The sequence below is a fragment of the Hyperoodon ampullatus genome (assembly GCF_949752795.1).
Source record: "Hyperoodon ampullatus genome assembly, chromosome: 17".
NCBI lineage: Eukaryota > Metazoa > Chordata > Mammalia > Artiodactyla > Ziphiidae > Hyperoodon > Hyperoodon ampullatus.
In genome coordinates, this window is record NC_136930.1 from 35,293,218 (window position 1) to 35,308,285 (window position 15,068).

Below are 15,068 nucleotides of genomic sequence, written 5' to 3' on the forward strand. Positions count from 1 at the left end.
CATCTTGCATCCTTTCTTTGCTTACCAGAGCATCTTTGCTCAGGATGAACAGCTAAGTTGGCTGTGTTAATGAGGCCAAAGAAAAGGTCTGAGCCTTCCTCTGAGTCACTGAGTCTTACAGGGTGAAAAAAAATTCCCCAGTTATCAAAGATAATCCATTTATCCTAGAGGCAATGTGTACTGCTCAACCCAAAAGAGACTACACATAATGAGTCGAATTCACTCCTAACCTACCCCATAAAAACAAGCCCTCGATACTCAGGGTTTGTATCCTACAATAGGTAATGTGCATTGATAAAAGCATCTATTTAATAGACAACCAACCTACTATAAAGGTGCTGAGTCAGTTAACCATACTGACTCAACATTTGGTTCATTTTCCTTAGTCCCTATGCAGAATCACAACTGTAAACTTCAGTGTCAAATTTTTCAACCCGTCAATTATCCTCACACCTGACAAACTTGGGGTATTTGTGACCTAACAACTTTAGAATATTGCTCCATCTAGTTTTTAATGCAAGCTCCTTTTCCTTTTATGATAAATTATGGGAGCACCAAGTTCTAAGTTTTTTATACCCCCAAACTTGAAACATCTTCCCTTGAAACTATGAATAAACACTAACTTCCTATCTGTAACAATAAGGGTCAGAGAGTCCATTTTTTAATCTTTCATTTCATTTCTCTGGCTCTATTTCTAAAGCCATACCAGTTGTGTTTTGCACATTAAAACAGTTCTTATTAACACTTTTCTTAACTCCATCTAAATAACAGCATAATGTGATTCATTATGATTACTACCTGAGTTCAAATCATAGGCCTGTCACTACCAATGGGGTGGCCTAGAATATTTTTCTTCTGTAAGCCTCAGTTTCCCCACACGTAAAATGTGTATAAATAAAATGACATGTGTAAAAGCTTGCAGTCAAATGCTCAAAACAAAATTCATTCTCTATTCATTCATCTTTTGACAAATGTTCACTGCCTGCTGAATATATGCCTAGCACTATTAATTAATGTTTTCTCCAACTTATCTTCATAAAGTTTTCAGATAAATAAAATCTTAAAAAAGTATTGCCCTCAAAAGTATTCCACTTAATATGTGGGAAAAATCTACTTAAAGCTACCAAATTTTTCTATATTTGAAGTTATAGAAACCATAGTTAAAGAACATATCAAATTTAAAAGCAGTTTTAAAATAAACATTTTTTACTAGTAGCAACATTTCATCACTCACTTGATACAATTACTGCTTTGGATTTACTTTGTGGTTCTATGATGTAACCTATTTATGTGCCAAAACGCTTTATGCAAAACTCAAGAACAAATAAAAAGGAAAAGATAAGTGACTGACAAAAGTAACTGCAGTATGCTGACACACTATGCCAAAATCACCTTCCTGTCAGAAGAATACAAGGTGAATTGTATTCCAGAGGAATACAAATTTGTCAGAGGAAGCTGATGGATTATGGGAAATGTGAAAGCTTCTTGTTCTTAAAGTGTGGGGGAGAGGGAGGTAAGGGTTAAAAATTGAATTGCAAAACCTCTGTCAAATGTGAGATACTATGATCTGAAGCATGTCTACGGCACTAAACTCTCACCCAGACTTTTATTTCTAGGACTTCTTTTGTAAAACACAACTGCTATGGCTTTGCCCATGATAAGTCCATGTAATAAAAATAAATGATTATATCGAGAAAAAGGAAACTACTGCCTATCGTATGAATTTCAGTTCCATTGTAAGCCTGGATGATAAAAGGCCTGAATATGTGACTCAGAGCTTCTCTATGACTCAGTTTGCTATGGGAAAATCACCTTCCTAAATGAAAATCCTCTATTCATAAAAAAAGTCACAAGACATGTAAAAGTGATTTAGAATGCAAGAAAAGGAAATATGTTCTAATTTCCAGTGTGACAATGTACAGACTGTAATATAATGTGCCAAAATCAACACTTCGGTTCTCAAACTAATGGTTTGTGTAATTCTACCTATAACAAAAAACGGTTCTGTTTTCTTTTTTTTAAAAAAAAAAACAATAAATGGATATAAGGGGTTAAGGGATGAAGAAATCAGGGTATTATTGTTTTATGGGCAGTTTCAGTTTGGGGTGATGAAAAAGTTCTGGAAATGGATAGTAGTGATGGTTATACAACAATGTGGATGTACTTAATGCCACTGAACTGTACACTCAGAAATGGTTAAAATGGTAAATTTTATGTCATGTATTTTACCACACACAAAAAATTCAATGCTATTAGCCTTAAAAATGAAAACATAAAAGAATAATGTGTTACTTGTTATAAATTCTTGCTCATCTAGGCTGATAATAAACCCCCCCAAAGCAACTAAGTTAAAATAAGCACCCAATTAGATTAAGCAAACCACTAACATAACAAAAATATTCTGTCATTGTTGAAAAGACACTAGCCATGCCAGGAGGATATACTTATTAAATTTTATGCACACGCACATTTATGGCCAAGATAATGATAAATTTGTATAACCACATCTTCATTAGCTAAATATCAATAGGAAAAGAAATCATGGTGGGGTCAATACATAATGCAGAACTGAAACCCTTGTTACTACGGAATTATCAGACTTGCATGTGATCTCCAGGTGTAGAAACAAAATACCTGTGAGAATGGAATCTGTACTTTGAATCTCCCCGACACTCTCCCTGGTAACCCAAACTGGGCCGATTTCCGTTTGCTTACCACCAGTCCTAGTACGAGGGTGCGGACTCTCTCTCCTATTTCCGGTGAAATGTCATTGCCAAACTGCTGCAAGGTAGTGAGGAACCGTTTCAGCTTACTGAGCTGCCTGGCGCCACAGGCTGGGGGCAGCTGTTGATTAGCCAGAGAAGAAGAGGAAGAAGAGGAAGGTCCATTGCTAAAGCCATTGGGCGGTGAGGGGGCGCCATTCAAGGCTGTGGGTGAATGGCTCGTGCCATTAGTTACTGTCAGAGGGCACAAAATCAGAAAGAAAAAATAAACTTACAGAGAACATGCACAAGGAAATTACAACTAAGTATCCCTCCCTTCCAATCTAGTGAATTTGGTAATTTAAAAGCTGTTGGGCCTTTTTAGAAAAATGCTTTGACTTCACAGGATTACCAGAGGCTCAGGTACTCCATAACTAAATGGGTGGACTCCTCACACCGCATGAGGATATCCTGCACAGAAGCTGGTAAGAAATGGGAGCCGGCTGGAGCACAGGGACAGCCCTGCCTCCCATGCACACATATGCAAACACAGAACAAACAGCATTTTGGATGTCAGCCTTTTGTCCCAGGCTTACATCAATATAACAGAACTATTCCTTTCTAAACTGCTCCCCTAGAGAAAATGGACATTTGGTGGAGACTAAATTTATCACTGGACATTTTTAATCATGTTTTGTACACACAACTGACAGCTGTGTTTACAGAAATACGACTTTCAAGTTTTAACCTTATACCACCCAATTAGAAGGCTATTTTCTCCCCCTCATATTTCTTAACCACTTCTTTAAGGAAAACACCAATTTTATGTAAGAAGCCAAAATGCATACGGTAATTATCAAAGAGTTTTTTCTAGAAATCGAAAGGGGACATCTCAGTCCAACTAACAGCATGGATTGGTGGTAACTTCGTAAATTCATTTGATAAAATTTATTTGAACGTCAAGGTGATAATCCATAAGAACTAGGCTAGAAAATTTTGCACATTTCTCACCAAAGAAAATGTTGACTTTACCATGTTAGATCTTTATCAAACCCATCATTTAAATATAATTTTGATAAACTACCTCCAGCAATAGTTTGAAGATGTTTTAAGCACCTTATTATTCTTAAAAGTTTCAAGAAAATAAAATGGTCTTGTCCCAAATGAGTACCAAAGCAACCTGTCAAGAAATGACATCTCACTAGGACCTCTCAGAGGAGGCATATGCCTATCACTGTGGCTTTGGGTAACAACAAACCAAATACAAGATGACAGGGTTACAACTTGGCACTGTTGCAGGCCCCTGCTCCTTACATGTTTGGAAAGGTCTTATGAAAGGCAGCGCAACACTGCATAAATAGCCTGGATGTGTATTTTGCCGAACCCTTAAAATCCCAAGGCTCTATTTTTGCCTATTAGTTATTTTTCATTCACATACAGATTTCAGGGCACACAGTCTGTAAATAGTATTGTCTGCAACCAACAGCATTTATTAGTTTCCCAAATCTTTGATGATATTTTAACCAGGACTTTCAGATGGATGAAAACAAAGCTATCTGCTATTCCTATTAAAATATACAGGAAAAGAGGGAAGTTGCTATTCTATCAGAATATTCTGTCCTTTCCTTGGATGACACAAAAAGCAATACACTCCACTGATTCAGAACACAAGTCTAGAGCCAAGTTGAAATGGAATAAATATTTAATAAATGTCTGACAAGTTCAAGCCAAGAAAGATGCTCCTTATTTCAGAAAGTTTTCTGTATGCAACTGTTGCATAGAATGATCCCTCTTTTAACTTAAGAATGTTAGATTTTAACATTATTTGTAAATAACAGAAGAAAGTGGATTAGAAGATCAGAAGTAACCTGGAAATAATTATAGCATATTAACATGTTCCAAGTCAAAATGAACAAACTAAAATAAGGAGCTCCTCATTAAGTCAAAGGAGAAGCTAACGTGGTAATGATGAGTTACAGACCAAAGGCAGTGTTCTTCATTCACTGAAATCACAGAAGACTACAACTTTGAAACAATAATGAAAAGGCAGGCAAATACTGGCAGTCATACAAATTATACCCAAGATATGATAATTCTGTGCTCAATACCTACTCACTGGCAAACAAATTATTTGTGTGTGGGGGGTGGGGCTTCATTTCTGCATAATACATTGATGCTGGATCTTACTGTCCCTTAATTTTTATTTGCAGAAAAAAAATTAATTTGAACTTGAAAATGGAAACAGCAAATGCAGAAATGCCTACTTACACGTTGTTGGTGTAAATGAACTGGTTCTGGGAGCTCCTTGAGTTGTTGGGGGAGGTGGCATCGTGGGAGGAGTCAGCCTAGACGGGGTCTTCACATCCACAGGTGAGTCTGGCATCGTGGAGTGCTTCTCAGTCCGATCTGGAGGATGCCACCATGATCATGTTATTTTACTCCTTAAGCACCTTAGGGTTTTTTTTGTACCTCAGTTTTATAAGAGAGGTTCATCTTTTTTACAAGCAAGGTAAGAAATCCAACATCTTCTATCAATAAAATAGGCTTATCTACTGAAGCTTAAATCAAGACTTTATCATCCAAACCCCACTTAAGAAGGTGTAGCACAGATGGCAGGACCTCATTTCTAACTGGGTAATTTTACATCCTATTGTTATTTCTGGCTTAGACAGATGCTACCTTGGTAGTGTTATATGCAACAGCACAACTTCGCTTGAAGCTGAAGCCAACATTAGCAAGAGGTAAAAAATAGATGAGGAAGTGGGACGGTAATGAACCCCTCAGACAGCTCAGAAATAACACAAATCTTAGGCTCTGTTATGCAGGTGGGATACTGTTAGAAGCTCGTGTTTTGCAATGACTTTTTTGTAACACCTACCATCCCCTTTCCATGCTTAGTTTTCTAGTCTAACAGATGAAGTAGACTATGTCTCCCAGACATAACCTCTCACTTCAATTTTTTTTCCGACCTGTTTGAAAAATCACCACTACATAAATGTCACAAAACGAAGTGAAGTTATTATTGACTTAGAACTTGTGAGTTTATGATCCACCATTTAAAAAATATGAAACCTGAGAAGTCCGTGCACCGCAGCAAAGAGTAGCCCCCACTCACTGCAATTAGAGAAAAGCCCGTGTGCAGCAACGAAGACCCAACGCAGCCATAAATAAATAAATAAATACATTTTAAAGATAAAAAAATAAAACATAACAAACCAATACTTCAATTAATAATCTCAGGCAGAGTAAGAATGGAAAAGTCCCAAATTGAGAACTAAAGACCTTTCTAATATTTTTTCATGAGTATGTGACAGGGACAAATTTCCTAATTACCCAATAATGAACATTTGCACTCAGGACTGTTTTATACTAAGTATACTTTTCCCTTGGAATTTTAAACTTTTTTCTCAACCTGATCTACTCAAAGAAACAGATCTCCAGTTAAAAAAAAAAAAGTTTTCATTTGTTTGTTTAGATCCAATTTTCTACAACATGTGTACACAGGCACAAACACACCCCAAAAATATTTGAGGCGCCTCTTGTGGCCTTAGGCACAGGTATCTCCCATTTGGAGTTTTTGAAAAGTAACGTAACATAGACTGTTAATAAAGAATGAGTCTCTTAAAACATTATGATCACCATAGTGAAAAACTCTCAAAATTACTTGTCAATTATTAAAATGAAAAGCCCAAATTACTACTATGACAATTCCAAATCTACCTCCTCTTTATTCAAAGCAATTTCATAAGACTTGGGTTGCAACAGAACACAACTTTTGAAAGTTGAAATAGCGTTGACACCGTATTAGGAAAGAATGAAAATAATAATCATTCTAATAAGAGCACTGTGAATGATGATCCAGTGAACAGTACCAGGGTCTCTATTTCTTAGTCTCTACTGCTGGCTGAATAACAATGACTGTCCCTATAGTGAATAAGTGTTCTGAGTGAAATGATTGTGAAGACGCATGGAGAATGTCTCTACCTTTATCGTATTGTTAAAATTTTGACCTCCTATGGCTATTCCAGAACACTTAACGAGTACCAGTGAATAACCTGTTGTAGAGAAATGCAGAAGTTAGGCAGGTTTAAAACCACTTCTTTTTTTTTTTTTTTTTTTTTTTTTTTTTTTAATTATTTATTTATTTATTTTATATTCATTTTTGGCTGTCTTGGGTCTTTGTTCCTGTGCGAGGGCTTTCTCCAGTTGCGGCGAGCGGGGGCCACTCTTAATCACGGTGCGTGGGCCTCTCACTGTCGTGGCCTCTCCCGTTGCGGAGCACAGGCTCCAGATGTGCAGGCTCAGTAATTGTGGCTCACGGGCCTAGTTGCTCCGTGGCATGTGGGATCCTCCCGGACCAAGGCTCGAACCCGTGTCCCCTGCATTGGCAGGCGGATTCTTAACCACTGCGCCACCAGGGAAGCCCAAAACCACTTCTTTGATAGTAAAATTTATTGCACCGTTTACTCACCTCAACCAACCTCAGCAATAAGGGAATAAATAGCTTTCCACTTGTGTTGCAGCTGAGGGAAGAGGTACAGCAGCAAATACAAGTCTCCCTAAATAAAGGCAAATATTTCCCTCATGCCAAGGAAGGAGGGATAAAGGGAGGCTTGCCAGAGTCAGCTGGGAGATAACAGTGGGAACTGCTGGTCCATCTGGTTTTCATTCTGCTAACACTCACATGGAGCTGTTAGCGAAGGCAGTCCAGACCCACAGATTTGAAGCACGTGGTTGCACAGAAAGAGAAAGGAAGAGCAGGAGGGGGAAGGGGAAGTGGGAATAACAGAGAAAGAAATAAATAAGTATATCGAGCAATAGAAGGAAAGGGTGAGAAAGAGGGAACAGACCAAAAAGCAGGGAGAAAAGAGCCTGGAAAGGGAGAAAGTTACCCTGGACAGCTTCACCACCGCTAAAAGCTGAGCCTTGGTGGGCACAAGCCCTACCTTACTTAATGCACTTCTGGAGCAATACCTAAACTTGGAAATGTATCTTAAACATGCTTTTCATTACTCTTTTTCCAATAGCCCACACTAAGGAAAAAGGGAATAATAAACCATAAAGTTGACAGTGGGTTTCCTCTTCAGACTCTTTTAAGATAAAGTTTGTATTTCTGTCTTCCTCTGCCCAATTTTAGAAAGATTTTTGATATATTCATAATTTTAATTTGAATGCCTGTCTTGGTCCACTTGTGTAACATGATTCCTATCCAGAATTTAATAATAATAATACCAACAACAATTATTATAAAACATAGATGAACAACTTTTTTAAATTCCTGAGATGTTGTCAATATTTTAGGAGCAATAACCACTGAGCCAATGAATAGCAAAACACCACCACTTCTAACAGGAATATATACATTCTCTCTGGAATACATGTATATGTGTATGTATTTAAGATTTTTACATTAGCCACATTTCTGTGATGGCTAGCTTCACTCTGATGAAATGGAGTTCCAACCCAGAGGTCCTACAAACTTAGACAAAGTGGGACCATATGTAACTCATTCTGTGCTGTTCAATGCAATCAATCCAGGATTGAAATAGATGATGAAATAACCAGCCAAGCCTAAGCCATACACACACAAAAACGCTCTGGAGTAGAGAGATTTAAGATAAATTCAGAAAATGTGTTTCAAGTATGCTGCATTCTGTTGCATTTGTTTTGGATTAATAAAAAGAAAAAAAAGCATTTTGAAATATATATTCTTGAAACTTCTATAGCAAACAGCAAAAGAGCTATGATTCAACCATAGAAGCATTTCACTCCATTTCAAATTAGAGGATATAGTAAAACCAATGTTAAGTTATAATATTTCTCATGTAATTTTTTAAGTTCATGAAAATTACACCATTCTTGCATGTAATCTCTGTTTTTAGTTGGTGTAGGGGAAAGCTGACATTTACTGAAAGACTGACACAAAATGAAAAAAAAAAGAAAAAAAATTATCAGATCAGGGAATTATTTGTTTTAAAAGAACTGACTTTACTTCTACCTTAATGATTCACACCACTTCTAAACAAGATCTTCCCTATGTGGTAAGTTTTCAACTCCCATGGCAAATATCCAACACATATGTACCAAAGACGGCTGATGCATGGAAGAAAATGTGGCATATATAAATACATTACCGATACCATTTCAATATCCAATTCAATGTCAGGGCCTTCTAGAAGCAGTATGTTTTCCATTTCCCTTTTTGTTGTTGTTGTTTTATGTGAAAAGGTATGGCATAATCTGCCATGGCACTTATTTTACTTTTAGTTAGCTCAAATAGTTCCAGATGTGTTTTTAAGGTATGAAGAATAGGCATTCTATATTTCCCTTGTTTACATACCATTCTAGAGATGATTGATGTAAAAAGATTTCAGTATTGGTATAATGAATGGCACGACATTTTCTATCAGAGTTCATCATGTCAATTACAGTAGAAGAAAGATCTTGGTTTCATAGGTGTTATGGGTTGAGGAACTTTTTGGTCAATTAGTAGTTAGTCCAGAGTTAGTCTTATTTGAATAAGTGTTAGTTACAAAAGCTAGAAGGTATGCACTAAAGAGGATTAAGCCCAAGTGGAACCACGGTACTATTAATGGAAAGGCAGGAGGAACAAAAAGGCAGGAGGTACAGAATTTGATTTTTATTTCTCTGGAAAATTTGGCAAATACAGTTCTGACAATTGAGTCATTTAGTGACTCCAGTGATTGGGTGTGAGATGTTACAGGCAACTTGTCTGCAGACTGGAAAGGTAGCCATCCAGCCTTCACACCACAACCACCTCATTTCCCTGAAAAACACCTCTGGCAACATTCATTCCTGCTCAGAACCCTTCAACAATGCCTCAGAATAAAAGTCAAATGCTAACCTTTTAAGCTGGATGTACTGATACAGTGGGAAGGATATTTAGCAATAACAGGAGAACTTCCAAGTTAAGTCAGAAATGGTTGCAAATGTAGACTCCTGACCATCAGTAGTGGGACCTCAGGCAAGTGAGTTACTCTGAGCCTCAGTCCCTCATAGGAATGAGGATGCAATCCTCTACCTCATCAGGACCCCACCACCGTGCCTACTGATATTAGGTACCGACACGTGTGAGCTCCATTCTCTTTGACCTTCCACTTCATGATCCATTTATGGGTTTATTTCCAGTGTCTTTCCCCCAATTCTATTCTATTCTATATAAGGCATCCTGACATTACTCCTTGGCTTTTCTGCCTGTATCATGCTGTTGTTCCCTTTATCTAGAAGAACCTATCCCATCTTATACATTATTCACTGCCTATTATAGATTCCACGTCCTCTTACAGCTTTTCCCAGTTGCCCCAGGTGTCAACCACATCAGGTTTCCTCTGCCTCTCTTTTAGCATTTGTCACAGCCCATCTGTACAATAGCTGTACATGTGAATGTGTATTATACACTCTAACGCCCCAACCAGTGCAAATAGTAAGCAACTTGATAGCAATTTTTTTAACTGCCTCCTTAGGAAGACATTTAAAAAATAAACACAACCATGGTTTTCACTAGAAGCATGGTTACATTCTTAATTTTTACAAATCTATTCCCTATATTATAGCCAGTTCAAAGATAGCAACTCTAATTTCAAGGCAAAAGACAAACACAGAACCATCAACAGCATACAAATACATGAGGAAATAGAATACAGGTAATATGAGAAGATACTAAATCCAAAATTCAGTTCAACTGTGCAACCAACTTATTATGTGGTTTCAGGCAAGTGTAAGAATGACCTGTTACCTCATGCCTTATCACAGGTGTTATATGAAGATTGCTATATCTGAAATACAAAGCTTATCTGACCAACTCCCTGATTTAAAAACTTAGGGAGTGTCCCACTGGCCACAGAATGAAATATATGCTCTTCAGCTTAGCTTATGTCACAGATACTGTTGAGTGCCTACTCAAGAGCCCTTATCCCTGTCTTCCTGCTGAAGAGCTCTAATTTTGTTCAGGTACAAAATTTGAGGGGGCAGATTCTCCTTGTTTTACATTAATCAGGTTATCACATTCCCCTTATCAGCAACAGGTTTCAGAGGTGAGTGTTGTGCTCCAGTTCTGGACAATGGGTCATGAAGGGAGGTCTCTGGAAAAGGTTCTAGGAAAGACTTCCTCACTCTCTAAACAGAGACCCAAGAAGAAGATAGCCCTTCTTCTTCTGATAGGCACTATTGTATCTATAAGTGATTCCTTCACTTCTTTGGAGTCTACTTATCTTATTTATAAAACTAAGCATCCTGGAATACATGACCTCAAGGATCTTTCGCAAACTCTAATACTCTCTGGTTTCTTTTTCCAGATATGGCTTATGATTATCTCAAACATAAAGGAGACTACCCAGAGAAAATGTATCTGACAAGAAAGTGACCACTAGACTTCCTCTGTCCACATAAATTTCTATGTCCACAAGAATATGTCTGCACAGAAATTTTTTTCCATAAACATTAAAATTAATATCTACCTCTTGTTTTCAAATACATTTTCAATCCTCATTACTAAATCTCCATCAATGATTTGGTTACAAAATACCCTACAAAATGTCCAAATTCCCCTGTTTAGTTATCATCAAAACACTCACTTTCACAGCTCAGGTTCTTTTTTTTTTTTTTTTTAGTTTCTGCTTTATAACAAAGTGAAACAGTCATACATATACATCTGTTCCCACATCCCTTCCCTCATGCATCTCCCTCCCTCCCACCCTCCCCATCCCACCCCTCCAGGAGGTCACAAAGCACTGAGCTGATCTCCCTGTGCTCTGCGGCTGCTTCCCACTAGCTATCTACCTTACGTTTGGTAGGGTATGTATGTCCATGTCTCTCTTTCGCTTTGTCACAGCTTACCCTTCCCCCTCCCCATATCCTCAAGTCCATTCTCAAGTAGGTCTGTGTCTTTATTCCTGTTTTACCCCTAGGTTCTTCATGACATTTTTTTTTAATTCCATATATATGTGTTAGCATACGGTATTTGTCTTTCTCTTTCTGACTTACTTCACTCTGTATGACAGACTCTAGCTCTATCCACCTCATTACAAATAGCTCAGTTTCATTTCTTTTTATGGCTGAGTAATATTCCATTGTATATATGTGCCACATCTTCTTTATCCATTCATCCGATGATGGACACTTAGGTTGTTTCCATCTCCGGTCTATTGTGAATAGAGCTGCAATGAACATTTTGGTACATGTCTCTTTTTGAATTATGGTTTTCTCAGGGTATATGCCTAGTAGTGGGATTGCTGGGTCATATGGTAGTTCTATTTTTAGTTTTTTAAGGAACCTCCATACTGTTCTCCATAGTGGCTGTACCAATTCACATTCCCACCAGCAGTGCAAGAGTGTTCCCTTTTCTCCACACCCTCTCCAGCATTTATTGTTTCTAGATTTCTTGATGATGGCCATTCTGACTGGTGTGAGATGATATCTCATTGTAGTTTTGATTTGCATTTCTCTAATGATTAATGATGTTGACAGCTCAGGTTCTTGAAAGAGTAATCTACACTCACTTTCCTTATTTCCCATTCCGCCTTACATGTACTTGGAGGGGACACCTATAAGAATTTATGCCTAGAAAGTTTCCCTCCCAGTACAGGGACTTGCCATACCCTCTAATTTCATAACTACCTTGGGAACCACCATGTTCTTTTATGACCTTGTACCCAAGATACCAGTGGCTGGTCCAGGCAGAGCGCTTAGTCCAAGATGGGCAATCTCAGGAAAGGAAAACAATCCCAAGGATTGTTTCCCAAGGAAAACCGCACTGTCTACTGCCCTCCATGTCCAGAGAGCAGGTCTGTGTTGAAAAAGAAGGCACCTAACAGGCAGAAAGAAGCAAAGAAGTGGTAAGAGATCATCCTTATAGTGCTTTGTAGTAAAGTTCCTCATTCTGCTGGATCCTAGGCACCAGCTGCATCTCTAAAATTCCTACAATTTGGATCTTCCAAACAATCCTAGCCAATCAGTCCCTACTTTGCCTAAAACCTAATTTGAGTTGACTTTTCACTCAAAACCAAAGAATCCTGACTAGAATAACCCTGGAATATAGCATCGAAGTATTCTCTTAACTCCCACTGAAACCCTTCCAAATTGTTTCTTCATTATTAATCCAAGAAACACTTGTATCCTTTACCTGGCACCTTTGTAGCAGCTGACACTGTTCAGGACTTCCTCCTTCCTAAAACATACTGTTCCCAGGATACCACTATTCTAACACTCTCTTCATTTTTCTTAGGCCTTCCTGGGTGCTCCTTCTCAGTCTCTTTTATGGGTTCACCCTTCTTCACCTCTGTGATAATTACTGTTATTTTTCCCCAATGTTCTTCTTCAAAGTTTCACTCTATACCTTTTCCTTAGTGACTTCATTGGTGCTGGGATAGTTACACCATGGTCATTATGTAGATAACTTGTACCTATAACTCTAGCCCTAATATCCTTTCCAAGTTCTAGAACCAAATATCTAGAATGTGACTCATTTCAACAGCCTGAATTCAAACCCTCATCATCCATCATCCATCATCTCTCACCTGGCCTAATCAACAATCCATTGAATGGACTCCCGGATCTGACTATTCATCTCTGATCCATTCTCCAAAGACCTTTCATAATGCTAAGCATAAAGTCCCTGTGTCTTATTAGGGCATAGAAAGACCTTTGTGACTCATCTGGTTCCCATCCACCCCCATCCATTCAGTAACTCTTTACTGAACTACTATGGCTCTCCAAATGCCCCTGGGTCACACAGGGTTCCACTGCATTGCATCCCTTTCCTGAAATACTCTTCACCCCACCACTGCCTGGTTAAGTCCATCATTCCTTTAAAACTCCATTTGGGTGTCACTTCAGCCAGAAACAACAACCCTCCCATCTCAGGCTGTCCCAAACTCCCCCACATTTCCCTACTTCACTCTCTAGTTCCTCTTATGGCACTGATCACACTGTACTTAGAACCAACGTCAGTCTCTCCCACTAGTTCATAATTTACTTAAGGGAAATTATGACATATGATTTGTTGTTATAGCCCCAGCACTTGGCACAGTGCTTGACACATAGAAGGTGCTCAATACATTTAATATTTTAAATGAATATATATTGCTATAATGTCATAATGTAGGCAGATGGGGTAGGGTGTACTTGGAGAAAAAGAACCAGATGTAGCTTTTTGACATAAGAGAAGCCATTTTAGACCTAAACCATTTTGTGATCTAAGCCTGGCCACAAAGCTTGTCCCTGAATAGGTCTCAGTAATTAATGATTTTAAGGGAACAAAGGAATGCAGGAACAGAGGAAAAAGCAGTCAAGAAACAATAATTCAGCAATAAATCAGAGTCCTAGTTTCTCCTCAAGGGATATACATAACCGTCTTATACATATCTTGGATTTGTTTTACAGGAACTAAGGAAGACCCCAGAACCCAAAGAAAGATGATGTTGACCTTTTCTGACCCTCGTGACTTCAATCAACTAAAGCTTAGATTCTGTCACCCTCTGCCCCAATTCTATGTAGAATTCTCCTCTGCTCAAGCCCCATCATGAATATGCATGTAGCTTAAAACTCCCCCAGTTTTGCTGTTGGGGAGACACTGCTTTGGGAAGGATCTCCAGTGTTCTCCTTACTTGCTACAAGTAATAAATCCTTCCTTTCCCCGATCTTTGGCTTGGTTGTGTCTTTTGCAACGCCCACCAAGAGGGGAACCCAGTTTTCAGGTAACAATAAGGCATGCCTTTAGTCACAATTTTGAAACCCTTGAACTTTCAAGAGACATGACAGATTTAACTTAAGATACAATCATCTACATCTTTTTTTCCATCCTTAAAAAAATCCTAAAATGAATTTCTACATTAAGTAACCAAATATAAATCTTTGAACTGGATTATTGAGTTCACCAGTTTTAAAATGTCTTTCAGCAATCACAATATATTTCCTAAGACCTTTTATAAAGGAGATTTTTAAGGCAATTTATACACGTATGACAGAGTCTCCAAAAGCTCCCTTTTTTACAATAATAGTATCAACGTAGTCATACATCATACATATGTACATTCAAAACAAAGAAGAAAAATCATATTATGAGCCAAAACCAATTTTTTCCACATTTCAAAATTTTCCTGTTGCTTGTCTATGGATGGTAGGATTATAGATTATTTTTTAGTTTCTGTTATCTTTCTTTTATTTAAAGTTATGCAATGAACATGTTTGTTTTACAAGGGAAAAAAAACCCCACGAAAACCCTTAGGATAAATCACCTAAAATCAGGCATTAGGCACTATACCAAATGCCCTGCATGCTTTATCTCACTTTAAAATCTCACTATGAAAGGTACTACAAATTTGACCATCTTATATAAAGGAACTGAGG

The 15,068-nt window shown here is 37.9% G+C and overlaps 1 protein-coding gene across 1 annotated transcript in view; it reads right to left on the reverse strand.

Moving 5' to 3' along the window:
* The window catches only part of RUNX1T1 (RUNX1 partner transcriptional co-repressor 1), a gene marked incomplete at both ends in the record, with an annotated part of 127,348 nt that overhangs the window by 48,489 nt on the left and 63,791 nt on the right, over positions 1 to 15,068 (reverse strand). The window contains 2 exon segments of the mRNA XM_079722306.1: positions 2,716 to 2,957; positions 4,971 to 5,108. Coding sequence (XP_079578432.1) covers positions 2,716 to 2,957; positions 4,971 to 5,108 — 380 coding nt within the window.